Source organism: Schistocerca nitens, chromosome 3 (assembly GCF_023898315.1).
Source record: "Schistocerca nitens isolate TAMUIC-IGC-003100 chromosome 3, iqSchNite1.1, whole genome shotgun sequence".
NCBI classification, from domain to species: domain Eukaryota; kingdom Metazoa; phylum Arthropoda; class Insecta; order Orthoptera; family Acrididae; genus Schistocerca; species Schistocerca nitens.
This window is the reverse complement of record NC_064616.1, coordinates 589,007,814-589,030,092: the sequence shown is the minus strand read 5'-3', so window position 1 is coordinate 589,030,092 and position 22,279 is coordinate 589,007,814. Positions and strand designations below refer to the sequence as shown.

The 22,279-nt window shown below is 40.5% G+C and overlaps 1 protein-coding gene across 1 annotated transcript in view; it reads right to left on the bottom strand.

Annotated features, from left to right (window-relative positions):
* LOC126248502 (protein unc-79 homolog) overlaps window positions 1-22,279 on the bottom strand; it is an 875,350-nt gene that overhangs the window by 615,420 nt on the left and 237,651 nt on the right. The window contains exon 16 of the mRNA XM_049949540.1: window positions 48-275. Coding sequence (XP_049805497.1) covers window positions 48-275 — 228 coding nt within the window. The remainder of the gene's footprint in view (window positions 1-47; window positions 276-22,279) is intronic.

Here is a 22,279-nt window from a genome sequence, read left to right as displayed (position 1 = left end):
TTAAAGGTACAGATTTATGTAGTCTGCGGTCATTTAACAAAACTCACATCTGGTAGATGGGCAGGCTGTTGTGGTGCAAACAGCTTGACTAATTCCAATGCCAGTTGGTACCACATTACACATGATTCACAGAAGACACACTGATCATTATCATCAATACGACATGTGTGACCAGCACGCCATGAAACAGCAACCATTGCTCTCAGCAGTTGGCACACATCTTGTGACAGAACACCAGTCACTCCTGTATGCCGCTCTATCTTCTGTAGCTCCAGCTGTTAACATGGTCCTATTAATATTTGCCTTTACATATTATTGAGGATAGTGTCAATAGTTATTGGATTCATATAATGAAACACGTATCTCCCTCTTTGTAAAAACTTTGAATTTCACTGTTAAAACATATTTAAGATAAACAACTCATAGACTTGTAATCTATCTTTCATCAACTATTAGAAACATCTGTGAGCATACAAATAGTGCACACTAAAGAGTTCTGAAACTGAGAATTTAAAAAAAATTGTTAACATCGAGCTCCACAAATTATAAATTTTTACTAACAAGTTCAAAAAGAGGTCAATAAATTAACCTGAAAATAAATTTTTTTAAAAGCCACTTTTTATTTAAACAAATTTTCATCATAAAATGTATACTGATTAAATTACATCATTAAATGGTGAAAGATATCATTCTCTGGAAACTGAAAATCAGCATAAGAACAATCAAACATTTAAAAAAATGACAAATAAAATTAGGTTTTTGTTATGTTTTCTAAAATGGCTATTTGTGTGTTTACCACTTTCCATGATCACAACTATCATTCCATAGAAACCTAGATTGACCTGTCTTCTATTGACAAAATGCTAAGACACAAGCTTCTACAAACAAATATTAGAAACGATAATTAATATCACAGAATATGGGGCTCCGGTTGAAAATAAAACTGGATGCAAAGCTTTTGACTAGCCATATTACACAAATGCAAATATCCATTAATAAAAATAGGTAAAGATCATTGATATTTTAAAGCAATACTAAATTTAATCATTCAAGTGATAGAAAGCTGCTGTATAAGTAACAGCTAATTAGAAGTTCACTTTTAGTGCATCTACTGCTGCAGAGGTGACAACATGTGTATATTTGCTGCAATTAAGTGTCAAATAGTAATAACAAATATTGTTATAAAAGAGAACAAAGCCAAGTACTGAAGTAACAATGTTGTTGTTGTTGTGGTCTTCAGTCCTGAGACTGGTTTGATGCAGCTCTCCATGTTACTCTATCCTGTGCAAGCTTCTTCATCTCCCAGTACCTACTGCAACCTACATCCTTATGAATCTGCTTAGTGTATTGATCTCTTGGTCTCCCTCTACGATTTTTACCCTCCACGCTGCCCTCCAATGCTAAATTTGTGATCCCTTGATGCCTTAAAACATGTCCTACCAACCGATCCCTTCTTCTAGTCAAGTTGTGCCACAAACTTCTCTTCTCCCCAATCCTATTCAATACCTCCTCATTAGTTACGTGGTCTACCCACCTTATCTTCAGCATTCTTCTGTAGCACCACATTTCGAAAGCTTCTATTCTCTTCTTGTCCAAACTGGTTATCGTCCATGTTTCACTTCCATACATGGCTACACTCCATACAAATATTTTTAGAAACGACTTCCTGACACTTAAATCAATACTCGATGTTAACAAATTTCTCTTCTTCAGAAACGATTTCCTTGCCATTGCCAGTCTACATTTTATATCCTCTCTACTTCGACCATCATCAGTTATTTTACTCCCTAAATAGCAAAACTCCTTTACTACTTTAAGTGTCTCATTTCCTAATCTAATTCCCTCAGCATCACCCGATTTAATTTGACTACATTCCATTATCCTCGTTTTGCTTTTGTTGATATTCATCTTATATCCTCCTTTCAAGACACTGTCCATTCCGTTCAACTGCTCTTCCAAGTCCTTTGCTGTCTCTGACAGAATTACAATGTCATCGGCGAACCTCAAAGTTTTTACTTCTTCTCCATGAATTTTAATACCTACTCCGAATTTTTCTTTTGTTTCCTTTACTGCTTGCTCAATATACAGATTGAATAACATCGGGGAGAGGCTGCAACCCTGTCTCACTCCTTTCCCAACCACTGCTTCCCTTTCATGCCCCTCGACTCTTATAACTGCCATCTGGTTTCTGTACAAATTGTAAATAGCCTTTCGCTCCCTGTGTTTTACCCCTGCCACCTTCAGAATTTGAAAGAGAGTATTCCAGTTAACGTTGTCAAAAGCTTTCTCTAAGTCTACAAATGCTAGAAATGTAGGTTTGCCTTTTCTTAATCTTTCTTCTAAGATAAGTCGTAAGGTTAGTATTGCCTCTCGTGTTCCAACATTTCTACGGAATCCAAACTGATCTTCCCCGAGGTCCGCTTCTACCAGTTTTTCCATTCGTCTGTAAAGAATTCGCGTTAGTATTTTGCAGCTGTGACTTATTAAACTGATAGTTCGGTAATTTTCACATCTGTCAACACCTGCCTTCTTTGGGATTGGAATTATTATATTCTTCTTGAAGTCTGTGGGTATTCCGCCTGTCTCATACATCTTGCTCACCAGATGGTAGAGTTTTGTCATGACTGGCTCTCCGAAGGCCATCAGTAGTTCTAATGAAATGTTGTCTACTCCCGGGGCCTTGTTTCGACTCAGGTCTTTCAGTGCTCTGTCAAACTCTTCACGCAGTATCTTATCTCCCATTTCATCTTCATCTACATCCTCTTCCATTTCCATAATATTGTCCTCAAGTACATCACCCTTGTATAAACCCTCTATATACTCCTTCCACCTTTCTGCCTTCCCTTCTTTGCTTAGAACTGGGTTGCCATCTGAGCTCTTGATATTCATACAAGTGGTTCTCTTCTCTCCAAAGCTCTCTTTAATTTTCCTGTAGGCAGTATCTATCTTACCCCTAGTGAGACAAGCCTCTACATCCTTACATTTGTCCTCTAGCCAACCCTGCTTAGCCATTTTGCACTTTCTGTCGATCTCATTTTTGAGACGTTTGTATTCCCTTTTGCCTGCTTCATTTACTGCATTTTTGTATTTTCTCCTTTCATCAATTAAATTCAATATTTCTTCTGTTACCCAAGGATTTCTATTAGCCCTCGTCTTTTTACCTACTTGATCCTCTGCTGCCTTCACTACTTCATCCCTCAGAGCTACCCATTCTTCTTCTACTGTATTTCTTTCCCACATTCCTGTCAATTGTTCCCTTATGCTCTCCCTGAAACTCTCTACAACCTCTGGTTCTTTCAGTTTATCCAGGTCCCATCTCCTTAAATTCCCACCTTTTTGCAGTTTCTTCAGTTTCAATCTGCAGTTCATAATCAATAGATTGTGGTCAGAATCCACATCTGCCCCTGGAAATGTCTTACAATTTCAAACCTGGGTCCTAAATCTCTGTCTTACCATTATATAATCTATCTGATACCTATTAGTATCTCCAGGATTTTTCCAGGTATACAACCTTCTTTTATGATTCTTGAACCAAGTGTTAGCTATGATTAAGTTATGCTCTGTGCAAAATTCTACAAGGTGGCTTCCTCTTTCATTTCTTCCCCCCAATCCATATTCACCTACTACGTTTCCTTGTCTCCCTTTTCCTACTGACGAATTCCAGTCACCCATGACTATTAAATTTTCGTCTCCCTTCACTACCTGAATAATTTCTTTTATCTCGTCATACATTTCATCAATTTCTTCATCATCTGCAGAGCTAGTTGGCATATAAACTTGTACTACTGTAGTAACAATAGTCAGTATTTTATAAACAGTAGTTGTGAATTTTGCATAATTTTAAGGATATAAAATAATTAACTGTGTTGCCTTATTTTACTTTGAAGCTTCTGTTCTCTTTACACATCTGTAGCAAATGAAGCTTTGCCTAATCTTAGTCAACTACTCACAGTTCTTCTGAGGCTAAATACCAAAAGTCCGAGAATTCACATTTTCCAGTAGCATATCTGACATCCCATAAATTGGTATGCTAGTCTGTTGGAGGCTGAAGAGTTTTGTTAGACATGTGAATAGAGCTAAAGCTCATTAGAGTTATGCTCATAGTAGTCTCACATGCATGCTTCAGAATCTCAATGCGTAACATCAATACAATCAGTCTTTATATCATGTGTGAACAGAGCCTACAAGTTTCCAGTTAATAAATAACATCATATAACAGTCATTTTGTCATTGTGTCACCCATAACACTGGACAGTTCACAAAGAATATACCACTTACAAATGACTATTTAATGTATAGTGTTACATTTGGTAGTTCACCTGTGTAGTTGAGTGATCTACTGCCATGTTGAGGACCCACATTCAATCCCTGGTGCTGCCAAAGATTTTTCTTTCATGGGAGGACTGGAATGGAGTGCACTCAGCCTCATGAAGCCAGTTGAGGAGCTATTTGAATTAGTAGTAGCAGTTCCATAGTCTGGAAAGCTGACAACAGCTGGGAGAACAGTTTTTTTACCCCAAGCCACTCTATGATGCACAAAAATTGAGCTCTATGGCAAAAGATGACATCATAGCTTGTTGGCATCCCATTCTATTTTGGGCAAAACTGTGGAATTACTCAATTTACATGTGGTCCACAGGGTGGAAAACTTCGAATATTCACACAGTTTGCATTGAGGGCTTGTGAGAAGGCTTCCCATATTTCGTCCCTGTAAAGTGACATATAATGTCTATTCAATATTTCTGCTATTACCTTTTACTTACTGTGCATGATCTTCAAAATACTCTCCTCCACAACTGTTACACCACTTCCAATGCCATTTCCACTTCCAGAATCAGTCCTGGTATGCCTCTTGCTGGATCATGTCAAGTGCTGTCCGTGACTTTTCTTCTATCTCCTCTATCACTGCAGGCTTCACACTTTCAATGGGGGTTTCAGCTTTGCAAATAAAAAAAGAGTCCACAGGGGCCAGGTTTGGTGTGTATGGAGGATGAGGCAGCACAGTAATTTGTTTTTTGTGCAATAGTCATGCACTAACAGGGATGAATGTGTGCATGCATCATCATGATGCAAGAGCCATGAGTTTTCTTGCCACAATTCAGGCCATTTCCTTCTCACACTTTCTCAAAGGTGTTGCAACATGAACCAATAGTACCATTGGTTAACAATTTCTCCTGTGGCATGAATTCATGATGAACTAATCCTTGAACATCAAAGAAAACTATCGGCATGGGTTTGACATTTGACCTGACCTCATGACCTTTTTCTGGTCTTGAGAGAACCTTTCCTGACCCATTGTCAAGAGTGAACCTTGGTCTCAACATCATAACCATAGACCAACATCTCATCACCAGTTATAATTCTCTTAAGAAACATCTCATTCTCATTTGCACAATCCAAAACCTCTTCACAGATTGCAAGGTGATGGTATTTTTGGTCTTGACTCATGACTCGTGGGATGAACTTGGCAGCAGCCGTGGGATGAACTTGGCAGCAGAATTATGCAGTCCAAGATGCTGTGTCAGGATTTCATGAAATGATCATACTTAATTGTTACATTGTTCTGCAATCTCAAAGACAGTCTGTCTTCAATTAGCGTGCAAAATTTCATTGACATTCATTACATGAGCATTGTTGGTAGACATTGAAGGGCAACCTGAATGAGGGTCATCTTTAACTTCCATCTGGCCATTTTTAAACTGTGTGAACCATTTGTAACACTGAGTATGGCTTAAGCACTCATCACTGTTTGCTTTCTGCATCATTTGGTGTATCTCTGTAAAGGTTTTCTTGAGTTTCACACAAAATTTAATGCAGACACGATGCTCCTCTAATTCTGCCACCTCGAAATTCGCAAACTGTGTGACACAACGTTGTACTCAATATGGCACTCAACAATAACTAACAGACAAACAACAATGAAACTTCCAGCAGCTACACATTAAACACAGGTGTGTGCAGGGATGCCAACTACATTTCCCTCCAACATACCACTGGTGTGAAATTATGAATGTTCCAGAATTTTTTGAACAGACCTTTTATTATGACTGTTATCTTAGGGGTATTAACAACTGTGTGGTATGCACACATGGATTGGACAAGGGGATCTAGACAGTTAGGTTCCCTCAATCAAGAGCTCTTTCCCCAAATTTTGTAGTTCAATTTTGCTGTGTGGATTTGTATTTTGGGACTAAACAGTCAGGCAATCAGTATCTGAGGCATAAACTGTGTGTTAATGTTGTTGATGTTTGCTTTAGGGCCCTTTACTTTGTGATTAACAAAGAAAACTACTTACTGACATAGAGTAAAATAAAATCTATAATGTACATTAATCACATAATGGACACGATAAGCTAGCCTCTATGCAACACCTAAAATCTCTTACTTAATGTTTTAGTGAAGGAAAGTGGTGATCCACAAAAGTTGAAAATATGTGCTCTGCTCAGCCTGACAACATCTAACTCTGAGAGAGAGATCCTCATTTATACCAAGGACCATTATTTTGTCAGTATATGATATGCAATAGGTTAAAATATAATTCACTGAAATGAGTACATTAAAAGCACTACAGTCAATACTTTCACTGTGTGAAAGCAATGGAAATGTTACCGATGATGGTGTCACTATAGCAGAGTTACTAAATACAGTTTTCCATAATTCCTTCACAAAAGAAGACAAAGTAAATATTCCAGAATTCAAAACCAGAACAGCTGTTAGCCTGAGAGACATAAAAGTAGATATGTTAGGTGTTGCGAAACAACTCAAATCACTTAAGAAAGGAAAGTCTTCCGGTCCAGATGGTATACCAGTCAGATTCCTTTCAGAGTATGCAGACACAACAGCGCCTTTCTTAGCAACCATAAATAACCACTCATTTGACAAAAGGTCTATTCCTAAAGACTGGAAAATAGATCAGGTCACTCCAATATTCAAGAAAGGAAATAGAAGTAACCCATTGAATTACAGACCCATATCACTGACCTCAATTTGCAGTAGGATTTTGGAGCATATACTGTACATATACATTATGAATCACCTTGAAGAAAATGACTTATTCATACATTACCAACACGGATTCAGAAAATATTATTCTTGTGCAACACAGCTAGCTCTTTATTCCCATGAAGTAATGGGTGCTGTCGACAAGGGATCTCAGATTGATTCCATATTCCTAGATTTCCAGAAGGCTTTCGATACCATTCCCCACAAGGGACTATTAATCAAATTACGTGCATATGGAGTATCATCTCAGTTGTGTGACTGGATTCGTGATTTCCTCTCAGAGAGGTCACAGTTCGTAGTGATAGATGGTAAATCATCGAGTAGAACAGAAGTGATATCTGACATTCTGTAAGATAGTGTCATAGGCCCTCTGCTGTTTGTGATTTACATAAATGATCTAGGTGATAATCTGAGCAGCCCCCTTTGATTGTTTGCAGATGGCACTGTAATTTACTGTCTAGTAGAATCATCAGATGATCAATTCCAATTACAAAATGATCTAGAGAGAATTTCTGTATGGTGCGAAAAGTGGCAATTGGCACTAAACAAAAAAAAGTGTGAGGTCATCCACATGGGTAATAAAAGAAATCTAATAAATTTTGGGTATACGATAAATCGCACAAATTTAAGGGCTGTCAATTGGACTAAATACCTAGGAATTACAATTATGAGCAACTCAAATTGGAAAGACCACATTGATAATATTGTGCGGAAGATGAAACAAAGACTGTGCTTTGTTGGCAGAATACTTAGAATATGCGATATACCCACTAAAGAGACAGCCTACATTACATTTGTCCATCCTCTGCTGGAATATTTCTGCGTGGTATGGGATCCTTACCAGGTAGGGTTGATGGAGGACATCGAAAAAGTGCAAAGAAGGGCAGCTTGTTTAATGTTATCGTGCAATATGGGTGAGAGTGTCACTAATATGATATGCAAGTTGGAGTGGCAGTCACTGAAACAAAGGCAGTTTTCTTTGCAGTGAGATCTATTCACGAAATTTCAGTCACCAACTTTCTCTTCCGAATGCGAAAATATTTTGTTGACGCCCACATACATAGGGAGAAATGATCATCATAATAAAATAAGAGAAATCAGAGCTCGAACAGAAAGTTTTAGGTGTTCCTTTTTCCTACTCGCCATTCAAGATAGGAATGGTAGAGAAGTAGTATGAAAATGATTTGATAAACCCTCTGCCAGGCACTTAAGTGTGAATTGCAGAGTAACCATGTAGATGTAGATGTAGATGTAGACAGACAGGCAGGTCCTCATGCTGTAGCAGAAAACCATGCATTAATGGAATGTATCCAGCATACAAGGGTATAATATCATCATCTCTGCTTCATTGCGGGATGGAGGTAGCTTCACATGTTACAGCTTATTGTAACTCTTACCCAGCTATATGTTTTCCCACTAGCAAATCAGTTTATGGATTTACAGTGTGATAACTGTGTACAGGGGAATGGCACAAAACTTTATGATGGCCTCCTCTGAAAGCTCTTTCACTACTTTCTCAGAGATTTAATTTCCCTGAATGTCAATGATGTATCAAGTAAAATTCCACTACCTTCCATTGTCTCTGTGCCTGGTAAACAGTGTCATAGATTCAATAGACAGTTTTGCCTATTATGTACCAGTCTTAATTGAACTGTGCAGCACTCAGGGAAATGGAGCTGGTAAAGAACATAATGTCTTGATCAGCACCTCCAGGTTTATATGAATTTTGGTGTGATAGTTAGAGCACTCACTCATTCAGAAGATGAATTCTGAAAACATAGTCAGGGAACATGATTGCATGTGTTAGATTATCCCCTGCACAGACTAACCTGTGTGCATAGCTTTAAAATTGTTGTTCTCATTTAAAAGCTGATATAGATATATTTTTAAAATATGAGTTTCAATGTGGACTTAATATACCCCATTAATTTTAAAAACATCCTGGGATTTTGCAGTAACTAGAGAGGAGGCCAACTGAGTCCTTATGAATGATATTTCCAAATCTATCAGAAGCTACTTTGCTCAAATCTTGAAGTGGTTGGTGGTGTTTGAGTATCATATATGTGAGTGCTCCATATGCAGATGGGCAGCTGGAGTGTATACAGATGACTAGCCAATGGAGCAATATTTTTAGCGATGTAGCAGAATGAGGAGCTGCCGCCAGGTGGATAATGTGACTCCCCACCCCTTTTCAGAAAATATGCTGGGAATGGTGCTTTTTTGGTAAGTCTTAGTACCCAAATCAGTGCCATTGTGATGATATGCATCTAACATTTTAGGTATGTAGATCTGTATATGCTGCAGCCATAATTGAGAAGAGAATGTATAAAACTTCTATAAAATTGCAGCAAGTACATTCTGTCTGCCCCTTAGTTTAGCCATTCCAGCATTTTAATATTCCAAATCATCTCACTGAATTAGCTTTAAGATCTTTCAGGTGTCAAGTAAGTCTGTCATCAAATGTAAGGCCCAGGCACCACCAAATTTTCAAAAGATTAAGGGCTGTTCCTCAGATGCCTGTCAGGCACGCTACAGTCATGGTGTGAGCTATTAAAAGTAATGCACAGTGTTTTGTCTATGAAAACCTAAAAGCAGTATTCTTTACCCATTTCTCCAGCGTTTTGAATATTGTCTGAAGTTGAGACATGTGGTTACAAGATTAGAGGATGTACATAAAACAGAAAAAAAGTGTTCTACAGGACATTTTGTGGTGGACAAAATGTTGTTTCAAGAAACAAGGAAGGGGGAAACACTTAAAATACTTCCCTGAGGATCACCACCTACCCAAATAAAATGATATGAGAAGGCAGATACTTCTCAGTATGTAAAATATTGAATTTGTAGGAAGAATGGCAATAAAAATTGGAGATAGCCAAAAAAAGCCCCGCTCATGGAGTTGATGTAAGATAATAAGACTTCATGTTATATCACAAAACTCTTCTAGCTAAAAAATATATTTGACAATTACTGCTTGCAAAGAAAACTCTCATGCATTGCTGTTTCCACATGAATAAGGTTTTCAAGAGTGGAATTCTACCTCCTAAACCCATACTGAAAGGAAGACAAGAGATTCTTTTATTCAGAATTACACAAGGTGGCTGATGGTCATCAGTTGAAGAGTCTTTCCTATATAGCTGGTCAGAGCAACATTCTGATAACTAGTTGGAGTTTTGTGATCCTTCCCTGTATTTAGGAGAGAGATCATGGTAGCTTCCCTCCAAGAGCTGTTATAATCTCACTTAAATGAGATCTTATTAAAAAGTTTCAGGAGGATATCTTTGAAGTGGGGATATAGTGGAGCAGCATTCCATAGTGGATTCCTAAGGGCCAACAACTGTCCTCTTTGCTATCGAGAAGGCAGATTCTGTCACATGGAGAATGAGTGATCTCTTTGTTAGTGACTAGAGGACCTGAAATGCATTCTTCATCTCTGTGTTAGTGGATTCAAAAATCAGTCTTCCATTCTCCATGTTTGAATGTGTAACCATGTATCACATTATATGTTATAATCTGCCACTGTCTGCACAATGAGCCATTGTGATACCAAAACAGTATAATTTTGCTGTACTTCTGCCACCTGTATCTCTATCCTTCCTTCCAGATATTTTCCTAAATTACTCCCATGCCCAGTTGCCAGAGTGGGATGATTTATTTAACTTATAAATGTTTGTTATGACCTCCATCTACTTTCTTTAATTGTTTGTTGAGTCTTTGCCTTTTCTATCCAAAATAATGCTAGGTTGTCACCTGATGGTCTCAACATGAGCCCCAGTGGTGACACATGTGTGTGCGTAATTGTGAAGACTGTTTTCTTTTCCTGAGATCTATGGGATGAATGCTCCAGCAGTGTAGTGAATCACGTTTGTGATGTCATCAGCCCACTCCCAGATGTTATCTGGGCATTCACATATCACTAGTAGGCTGTACAATGTTCAATTTGTTCTGCTCAATGCCCAGTTTGAAGGTTTCCTGTCAAGGCCTGCCATTTCTGCGAAGTGCAATGAAATTGGAAAGTGGTTGCTCAAACAAAGATTAGTACCAACTTCCCATAGAGTAGTGTCTGTAAGGGCAGGTGAACAGATGGGAAGGCTATGGGAGAGAAGGATTATGTGGTCCAATTGAGCTGTGTCTCTTGGACTGTGTTTAAGATATTTGTGTCCTGTCTGTGAAGCCCTGAGACAGCTGGGGGCATTAAAATCTCTGACAAGGAATAGATGAGGAAATTCTTTTATTGAATCTCTGAGAAACTCTCTGTTAAGCTTGAATGAGATTTTCACTCTGCAGCGGAGTGTGCGCAGTGTAAGGGCAGGTGAACAGATGTTAAGCTTGTTATATGATACTAAATAAATAAAGTATACTGTAATATTAGACCATACGTGACTAGCCATGGTGACTGCTTATAAGTGAGTGTTGAGGGTGATAGGGCAGGTGTGATATGTCCCATTAATGACTGTCTATTGCTCTCACCATCAAGGTCACATTTCCTGTAGAGGGAATAGTCTCTTACCTCAGAAGTGTCAGATTATTTAAAATAAAAGGAATCAAACCTTACCTGTGGGAGATACACTTACAATTACTTATTTATGTACAGATAAAGTGGAACACGTCATATATTATTTGATTTATTACTATTATTCCTCATCATATGTGAGCATCTGCAAATCAAATAATGTGTGATCTATGGCAGTTTATATTTAAATTAATTTTCAAAATATGTTTCCTGTGAAAAGCTGCCTAATGGTCTTTCCTGAGCTAGGCGTTTTTGCCTCTTCGCATGAGCTGTTAATCAGTTCACACGTCATTGTGGGATTGAAGCTATTTATCAATGAGGACTTCTTTCCTCTTTTTCACTGCCTTCATGCTGATGGAAGCCATTTATTAATAAGGGTTTTATTTTCCTCTTTCTCCCCTTCATGCTGTATTTTCCCAGGCACCACAAAATTTTCTTTTGTTTAAAGTTTCCAAAGAGGCCACCTTTTTTTGTCAGTCGCCCTTCAGTGAATGTGACAAGAATTGACCAGTTCATGGTGGAATAGGCTGAATAGTCATCAGCAAAGCCACCCTGCCAGTCAAATCATGCTGCAGGATCACCTGACCTGTGAGACAGAGGGCTCTTGGAGCAATGGTGAAAAAAGGCTTTCTCTTCTCTTCCAAGCTGATGTCAGAGCAGATGCTAAATGTTGCTTAATCTTCTTTACCTTTGCATTTCGCTTCTCTTTCAACAATGGTCTGAGGCTACTAGAGCTACCTTCTCTCATCACCAAGGCAGTGAGTAGTGTATACTTCTTACAAGCTCACTTCACTTTCTGATCCTGACTACACCCCCAAGCAGGTGCAAAAACTGGCATCAGAAGTGAGATGCCAAATTCACACTGTTCCTGGCTTTGAGATGCCACATATATATTACTATCCACGCGTGTGTGCTTGAAACCATCATTCGGGGCCGTCTGACTCTGTGATGTGGCACAGTGGATGAACGCTTTGTGCCATCGGCCCAAACTGCCTACTGCAGGCTAACCAGTGCTGCTGTCGCTACCACCACTTCCACCACTGCTGTTGCAGTTGCACAAGACCATCCAAAGTTGGCCACCACCTCTATCTCCTTTGAACAAGGTCACATTAAGGGTATAATGACCCAGTGCCATCCTGCCTGCAGTACCACTGCCATGTCAGTGCCTGATGCTGTCACACTGTTTGTCAGTCAGATGATGTAAGTTGCGAGCTTTGCTTTTTAGGAGAAGTCGCTGCCAGGGCACAGTGCTGCCAGAGATATCAGTGAGACCTTTTTCTTATTTTAGCTCTGTATGACCAAATGGAGGATCAAATCTCTATCATCACAGAATGGGTCAGTACATGAAACTGAGATCAGAAACATAATAACACATCAAATCCACATATCATATGCAGATGACGATCTGTAAGTATTCATTAGCATAATCAACAAGCACTCTAAGCACTCTGTTTGTTTGGTGTGTGTAATTTAAAGGGATGCCCATCACCAAGTCACAGGAACAGCTAGAGATGGATTCAGAGCTGCAAGCTACGATGGAGCAACTCTGGATGGGGAATGGAAATCTGCTGAGGCACCATAATGAGGCATTACTGAATGTGATACTCCTAAGCAGCACTGTGTCCAAAACTAGCTTCACTTCCCCATTTCTTGGGTTCCCTCAAATGGTTCCATCCAAGATTGTAATTGATGTTGCAATGGATTCAATGGATCCCACCTTCTCATATAAAGGAAGCAAAAATATCCACACTTTCATACAGAATTCAACTGGTTTAGGGAAAATGTTCACATAGGTAGATGAGGTGTTGGTAGGAGTCACCAGCCTGATGTTGCAAGGAGAGGTTCATGCTTATGTAAACTCCGTGGAAGGACTGGGAAATATCAAAGCATCTGACATCCGTGAAAGGGACTGGTGGGTAGATATGGAGATAAGCACTTTTCTCAGTAAACAATAGTAACTTGCTTTTGATACAGTTGTGTGATGTTATTGCTCACTGCATTTATTTTATTTGAGGGCTGATTAGGAGGCCTTACCTTCCAAACTCTCTTGGTTGGTTGTTAATACACTATGTTAATGTGAAACATTATGGCACAGTAGAAACAGATTAGGACTCAATAAGCATGGAAGCTATCGTTGACTGAAACAAAATGAGTTATTGACAGGCCCACACAGAAAAGTTAGCAAACTTGCTAGCTTCTGGACTGACTCTTTCTTGAGCTAGAGTACAAATCCACACAGAAAACACACACACACACATGTACATACAGACATTTACAGGCATGCCTATGCCCTTCCATGATGTTGTCTGGATGCACAGTGCCAGTGCTGCATTTCGACAGGTGGACTAGACTGGGGTGGGGGTTATTTTGGGTTGTGTGGGTAGAGGGAGAGAGAGACGGGAGGTGGGAAGAGTGGTTGAGGGTGAGCAAGTGGTGATGGAACATCACTTTAGGAGGGTTGGGAAGGATCTTACGCACTCCTAATCTTCCCACAACCCCCAAGAATCACCTATAAAGCAGTGTGTGCCCCTTCTTCACCCAATATCACCCCGGACTGTAACACTGAACCATATCATTTGTCAGGGCTTTGATTATCTATCAACAGGACCTGAAATGATGTACATACTACCCAAGGTCCTCCCATGCCTCCTAAAGTGGTGTTCCATCTTCCACCCAACCTATTCAACTTTCTAGTCCATCCCTGTACCAATTACTTGCCACAAGGATCATATCCCTGTGGAAGACACAGTGCATGACCTGCCCAATCCACCCACCAAGTTCTTCCTGTGGTATCGATAGCTAGGATGCCATGGCGTAGCTGCCAGTTAAGTTGCCACTACGACAGGCAACGACGACAGCGCCCTCTAGCAGGCACAGTTCAGCTCTACGAGCACCACTGTAGATTCTCCCCATTTTGATCAAGAGTAGATGGCTGGGACACTTCACACCTTATTGCAAAGTAATGTATTCTTCTTGCTAGCATAAAGGTGATTTAAGTTCATACTGCAGTATCGACATGTATTACCTTAGCCTGCTCCAACTCACTTCCTTCATTCGGCCAACTTTTCTGTTTACAAGACCAGACCCACACGCCACCTTCCAGGCAGGATACAAAAAGATGCAATGAGATGTGAAGTGTCCCAGCCGTCTGCTCTTGATCAAAATCGGGAGAATCTACAGTGGTGCTCGTAGAGCTGAACTGCGCCTGCTAGAGGGCACTGTCATCATTGTCTATCATAGTGCCAACTAAACTGGCAGCTACGCCATGGCATCCTAGCTATCGATACCACACTTCCTACTCCAGTTCTGTCAGAGGCTTATCCAACCATCAGAGGCCAGGCTACCTGTCAAAGCATACCAACTCTGCTGCAAACACTGCACAGCTTTTTATGCCAGTATCTCTACCAACCAGGTGTCCAACAGGATGAATGGCCACCACCTAACTGTTACCAAGAATAAAATTGACCAACTGGTGGCACAACATGCAGTTGAGGCCATCATTCTCAGTTTCAATGGTTGCTTCACTGTCCGGACCCCCTGGATCCTTCCCTCCCCCACCAACATCTCTGAAGTATACAGATGGGAACTGTCCTTGCAACACATCGTTGGCTTACATAACTGTCCTCACCTCAGTCTCTGGTAACATACTGTCCACACATCCTCCACCCAACAGTTTCCCATTCCTCAACCCTATCACCCCCTTTCAATTCATGTCCACACATCACCTTCAGCATGCATTTCTCCCCACTGGCTCTGACAGTTGTGCATCACGTGCCTAGCATTATTTATTGGCAAACCAGCTGCCACCCTCACCCACTAGCCACTCACAACAAACTCATCTTCCTGCCTCCCACCTCTCTCTTTCCCCGTACCCACCCCAACCTGACAACCCCTCCGTAATCTAATCCACCTGCTGCAATGCAGCACAAGCATTGTGCATCCAGAGGCACCATTTAGGGGTGCAGCAGGCATAGGCATAGGGACATGTGTGTGTGTGTGTGTGTGTGTGTGTGTGTGTGTGTGTGTGTGTGTGTATGTGTGTGTGTGTCCTCTAGAAAGGATTACTCTGAAAGTTACCAAGTTGTCTTCATTTTTTATGCATGCCTGTTGACAACTCAATGCTGCTGCTTCTTGGTGAGTAGACTCCTTTATTCCTTAAGTATCTATATTCTACCAGAACTTTCCTACAAAATTTGTAGGCTTTCTGTTATGCACAAAAACTTACAAAGATTCCTATCTCCATTACAAATATCTTTAGGATGTAGAAGGGCCTGACATCTGTGAATTTGTCATAGCATTGAAAGACAAACATTTGAAGGTGTATTCTCTTGGAAAGTGCATAACAACTGACAAGCATCTCATTCCATCTAGCAAATGAGATCGATGTTCATTCCAATAATATCAGCCATATAGGCATAAAGCCAGTTGCTTTGGTACACCCAGAACATTTTATCTTATGGAATTTGTTATTTGTACAGGCATACATTCAGATGACCCTTTCAACAAACAATTGTAATAGAAAGTACTAAAAGCAATGAAACTATTGACAACTGTTGCACCAGTGGGCCACTTGCAAGAAACACATTGATATTACATGGAACATTATATATGAGTAAATCACATATGGGATGGTTCATTTGAAAGGGCATGGCTGACTTCCTTCCCTGTCCTTCCCTAATTTGATGAGACTGATGACATCGTAGTTTGGTCTTTTCCTGCAAACATATTCTTCCAGAATTTGTCTAACAAACAATGATGCACCGTTTCAAGGCTATTTGGTTTTATAGAAGATGTAGCAATCATGTTATACAGGGTGAGACACTAACTATTGCCACCTAGAATAACTCTGAAAGTATGACAGTAGCTGAAAAGTTTGTGGGACAAATGTTGCATGGTACAATGGGGGCCACAATATGACGTTGGTTTTTTGTTGCTAGGTGGGGTCATGTCAGAGATATGAAGGTCAACCTTGTTTTTTTAAATGGGATGCTATAATTTGGTACTTATTTTCTGATACCAGGTATTGAGATGAATCCGGTGATGTGTAACAGTAAGGTCTTTGAAAGTCAGCGAAGGTTGAAAAGATGGCATGAATGTCCATTTACAGAAAGTGTTTGAAGTGATATCCATTGGCACTAATGCAGTGCTGCAATCTTCTTATCATGGATTGAGTGGTATTCCTTATCACATTGGCACTTATCGAAGCACATGCTCTGACAATTCTCTCTCGTATATTGTGCAAATAGTAATATTTGCGAATACGCCGTATCCATCTAACGTGCCATTGACAGGTAAACACCATTCAATGGTTTCCCAATACAACACTAGTAGGAATGGTAAGACTAGTACCACTGAATCAAGTGAAAGTGAATGATGTACTCCTTCAAAGAACAAGTGGATATGCTTCTCATTTATGGAGAATGCCAATGAAATTCAGTGAGAGCTAGAGACTTATATGCTGAAAGATATCCTCAACATACTCACCCTACACATCATACATTTAAATATGTGTATGATAAATTGAGAACAACTGGATCTTTAACATTTGGGAAACATATCTGGCAAAGGAAAGTTACTAATGAGGAAACGGAAATTGGTACTTATGTCACTGTGGTTTGAGATCCTTGTTTTAGTTCACGGCAAATTGCAAGGGAATCTGGCATGAGCCAGAGTAGTAGTGTTCATGTTCTGCATCATCATAAATATCATCCTTACCATATCAGTCTCCACCAAGAATTAACTAGTACGGATTGTATGCGTTGCATTGAATTTTGCCAATGGGTTCAATTTCAGATTCAGAGGAATGACACATTTATTAATTTGATTCTATTTACTGATGATGCTACATTCACAAAGCATGTAAATGTTAATTTGCATAACATGCATTATTGGGCAACTGAAAATCCATGTTGGCTAAGGCAAGTTGCACACCAGAAACCACGGTCGGTGAATGTATGGTGTGGGATTCTGGAGGACAGAATTATAGGCCCCTATTTCATCTAAGGAAATCTTAATGGCAGGAAGTACACCACATTCCTGCAAGAAACATTAGGACTGTTATTGGAATAAATACCTTTAGGAACAAAGAACACACTGTGGTATCAACACGATGGGTGTCTGACACATTTTTCACTGATGGCTAGAAATGAGTTGCGGAAACAATTCCCAAATTGTTGGATTGGACATGGAGGAGATGTATCATGGCCAGCTCATTTGCCAGACTTGAAACCTCTGGATTTTTTCTTGTGTGTATTCATAAAATACATTGTTTATAAAGACATTCCACTACACCTGAATATATGCGAGACAGAATTGTCAGAACATGTGCTTCAATAAGTGCCAATGTGATAAGGAATACCACTCAATCCATGATAATAAGATTGCAGCACTGCATTGATACCAATGGTCATCACTTCGAACACTTTCTGTAAATGGACGTTCATGCCACCTTTTTGACCTTCGTTGACCTTCAAAGACCTTACTGTTACACATCACTGGATTTGTCTCAATAGCTGATGTCAGAAAATAAGTACCAAACTATAGCATCCCATTTAAAAAAAAACAAAGATGACCTTCATACCTCTGACATTACCCTACTTAGCAACAGAAAACCGTCATATTATGGCCCCCATTGTCCCATGCAACTTTTGTTCCACACATTTTTCAGCTCCTATCATACTTTCAGAGTTATTCTTGGTGGTAAAAGTTAGTGACTTACCCAGTATATTCCAGACAAATTCTGATTTCTTCTACTCATCTCAATAATGCCTGATAAAGGAAAGAAAAATTCAGAAGTTGGAACATTTTATAACCATGTAAAATATGATGTTCACACTAATGATTATTTAATTAGAAACTCTGGTGTTAATAGAAGAAAAAGAAGATTGAAATTAGCAGCATTGTTCCATTTGGTAAATGTGTCCTCTAAATTCACATGTTCTTTACGCACTTAGTTCACGCAACAAAATTACAAGACAAGAATTTCTGAAGAATATGGATAAAAAGTTATACATATGAAAAATCTATAACAAAATAAAGCCTTATCTGGCAGGCAGAAGTATTGGTGTAAGCATGAAAATGTATGTTTCACAGTCTGTGTGTGTGTGTGTGTGTGTGTGTGTGTGTGTGTGTGTGTGTGTGTGTGCACGTGGCACATGATCAATTGCAAGCTTATATGTGAAAATGTTGCTAGCATGATCTGCACATTCTGTGAAGAAGACAACAAAGAATGAATATTTTATTGCTTTTAGAATCATGAGTACTATCTCATGCTTTATACTTGAGTCAAACTGGCACAATGTGAGTGTTTGCAAATCAATACATCATACGATTGCTCAAAATGTAAATGATGTGGGTAACTGCAAAAATGATTTGGTCTGCAATATAATTACAGCTTAATTTCTTTATCTTATCTAGTAGATCATGTGTTTTGTGATAACGATATTTTAAACTCTAGCTCATTTCCTCCTCATTCTAACCAAATATGTGTGTCTTTGGATAAAATTTTTCTTGTGGGTCTACTCATAAGAAAAGTTGACAATGAAGGATGTTTTCCAGAGCTTTGTTGTTTAATATTATCTTAAAAGGACTCTTACATGTAAAAGTCAAACAACTGAAAATCCAGTTTGGAATACCAACAATTATGAAAGAATAGATTGCTATTCACCATGAAGATGACACACTTAGTTGCAGACAGGAATAACAAAGAGACTGTTGCACACTAAGCTTTCAGCCAGAGCTTCTTCTGAAAAGAAAGGAAAACACACGCATTCACACAAACAGGTACACTTGATGCATATATGACAATGCTATCTCCAGCCATTCTGGATACACTGCAACTATTTTGATGAACTAAAGCAGCAATTGAGAGTGGGGCAGGGAAGGTGGACGACTAGCAGAGTGCGTTGTGTGTGGGGGGGAAAGAAGAGCACTGACTGGTGGAGTGTGCAGGGACTAGAAGGTGACAGGATAAGCCCAAAATGGCAGAAGGGCAGCTTTGGGAGGCCGTGGTGGAGGGGAATGAGAGCAGAATAGGACCAGAGAGAGGAAAAGACTGGATGGTACACTGGCACAGAGCGGAGCACAATGAGGATGAGGCAAAATGATCTGAGAGGAGGTTATAGGACAGAGGGTCAGAAACTGTTGGATGGAGGGTGCGTGGACAGTAGGTTATCATAAGTTGGGGCCAAATAATTTTGACATTCAAGACTGTGGTCTGAGGATAACTCCCATCTGAAAAGTTCAGAAAAGCTGGTGGGAAAGAAAGAATCCAAATGGTGCAGGTTGTGAACCAGCCATTAGAATTAAGCATGTTATGTTCAGCTACAATTTTTTCCACAAGGTGGTCCACTTGGTCTTGGCCACAGTTTGGCAGTTGCCATTCATCATGGCAGACAGCTGATTGTAGTCATCAATATAAAAAGCTGTGCAATGATTGCAGCAGAGCTGGTATAATAAATGGCCACTTTCACGGGTGGCCTAGCCTCTGATAGGGTAGGATAAGCTTATCACAGGACTAGAATAGGACGTGCTGAGTGGGTGGATTAGGCACGTCTTGCACCTGGGCAAGGGACTAGGATAGGAAGTGGCATACATATGGCCTACAATGTTGTAGAAGTTAGAGGTTGGGTGGATGACAGAACAGTTGAACCAGCCCAGGGTGGTATTAGGTGATGAAGGAGGTCCCCCTTGTACCTGGATGGAGCCATCAGGAAGGAGGTGGTCAATACCCAGGAATGGAGGAAGTGGTTGGTATCCTTGATGTTGGAGGCTAGTCAATGAGGGCAGAAATTCTTTCAGTGGAGGTGCAATAACCAGCCACAATGGGGCATCCAGAATTGTTGGGTTTGCGGATTTTTAGGAGCAAGTAGGAGGTAGCTGTGGGAGGTGTCATGCAGTTGAGGAGGGAAATGAATTCAGCAGAGTGGTTCTGGGGAGGGCCTAAGACTTTAAACAGGTATGTTGGTTATGTTGGACTTCTGGGATGGGATCAGTCTGGCAGAGTTTATAGGTGGAGTCAGACAACTGGCAGAGGCCTTCTGCCAGTCAGTCACTGCCATTCATAGCGACTGTGATGGAACCTACATCTGCATATAGGATGATTAGGTGAGGATCTGTTTTGAGACTGTATGGCTTTCCTTTCTTCTGCTGATAGGTTATTGTTCTTTGGAAGTTGCAGATACGGAATTCATGGAAGAGACAAAGGGGTGGTTAGGTGGAATGGGAGGATAGGGTCATGGCTGGATGAGGAGAGGTTGGGTTCAGTGTTGGTATTAGGTTGGCTCTGGGTGGAGGGACTGGAGTCAAAGAAGTGTCTGCATTTCACGGGTTGGGAGGAGAGTAGAGCTATGAAAAATGCAACGTGGTTAAATTTTGGTGTAGGGCTGAGGAATTTGGTGGATAGGTTAACAAAAATGCTCTGGGATTGTTTTGACTGTGGAGTGTTGATAGGGAGTTTTGAGGGAAGTGGTAAGGTGAAAAGGTAAGCTAGGTATGGCCTGTGTACTATGAGGGGTTGACAAGAATGTCAGCAGGTTGGATAACTTATGGGGGACATATTTCAACTGAGGGCCAAGACACCACATCATCACTCCTTCACAACCTCAACATCTTCTCTCCCATATGCTTCACTTGCTCCTCCTCAATCTAGTGGGCCACCTTCCTGGATGTTGACCTCCAACCCTCTGATGGCTCCATCCACACCTCTGTGTCTGCATTTCGACAGCAGCCATCCCTTCCACACCAAAGAATCCCTCCCATACAGCCCCTGGCCACCCTTGGATGTCATATTTGTAGTGATAAGAACTCCCTTGCCCAGTATGTTGAAGGTCTCACGAAGGCTTTCACAGATAGGCACTAATCTCCAAACCTAGTACACCAACAGATTTCCTGTGCCACATCCTCCACCCCAGTCCTCCCCCCCCCCCCCCCCCAAATCCTTCTCCATTCCCCACCCTCCAAGAATCAGTTACATAAGAGTGCCCTCCTCATTATCCAATATTGGCCCAAACTGGAACAACTGAACCACATTCTTTGTCAGGGCTTTGATTATCTCTAATAAGGCACTATCCCCCAGACTTAGTCCTCAGACAGATTTCACACTTCATATTCCCACACAACCCCAATCCTCCCATCAGCCTCAAGAACCAGCTTCAAAAGAGTGCCCCCTTCATAACCTAATACCATCCTGGACTGGAAGAACTGATCTGTCGCCCACCCAACCTCCACAACATCCTAGTCCGTACCTACGCTACTTGCAAACCCAACCTCTTGCACAGGTATCATATCCCTGTGGAAGACCTAGGTGCAAGACCTGCCCAATCCACCCACCCAGTCCTGTCACAGGCTTATCCTTCCCCACCAGAGGCTGGGTCATATGTAAAAGCAGCCATGTCATATACCACAGCTTTTTATATTGTTATAACTACCAACGATCTGTTCAAATGGTTCAAATGGCTCTGAGCACTATGCAACTTAACTTCTGAGGTCATTAGTCACCTAGAACTTAGAACTAATTAAACCTAACTAACCTAAGGACATCACACACATCCATGCCTGAGGCAGGATTCAAACCTGCAACTGTAGCGGTCGCTCGGTTCCAGACTGTAGCGCCTAAAACCCCACGGCCACTCCGGCCGGCACCATCGATCTGTCCACCAGGATGAATGGTCACTACCATACTGTGGCCAAGAGCAAAGTGGACAACCCTGTGGCACAACATGCAGCTGAACATAGCAAGCTTGATTATAATGGCTGCTTCACAACCTG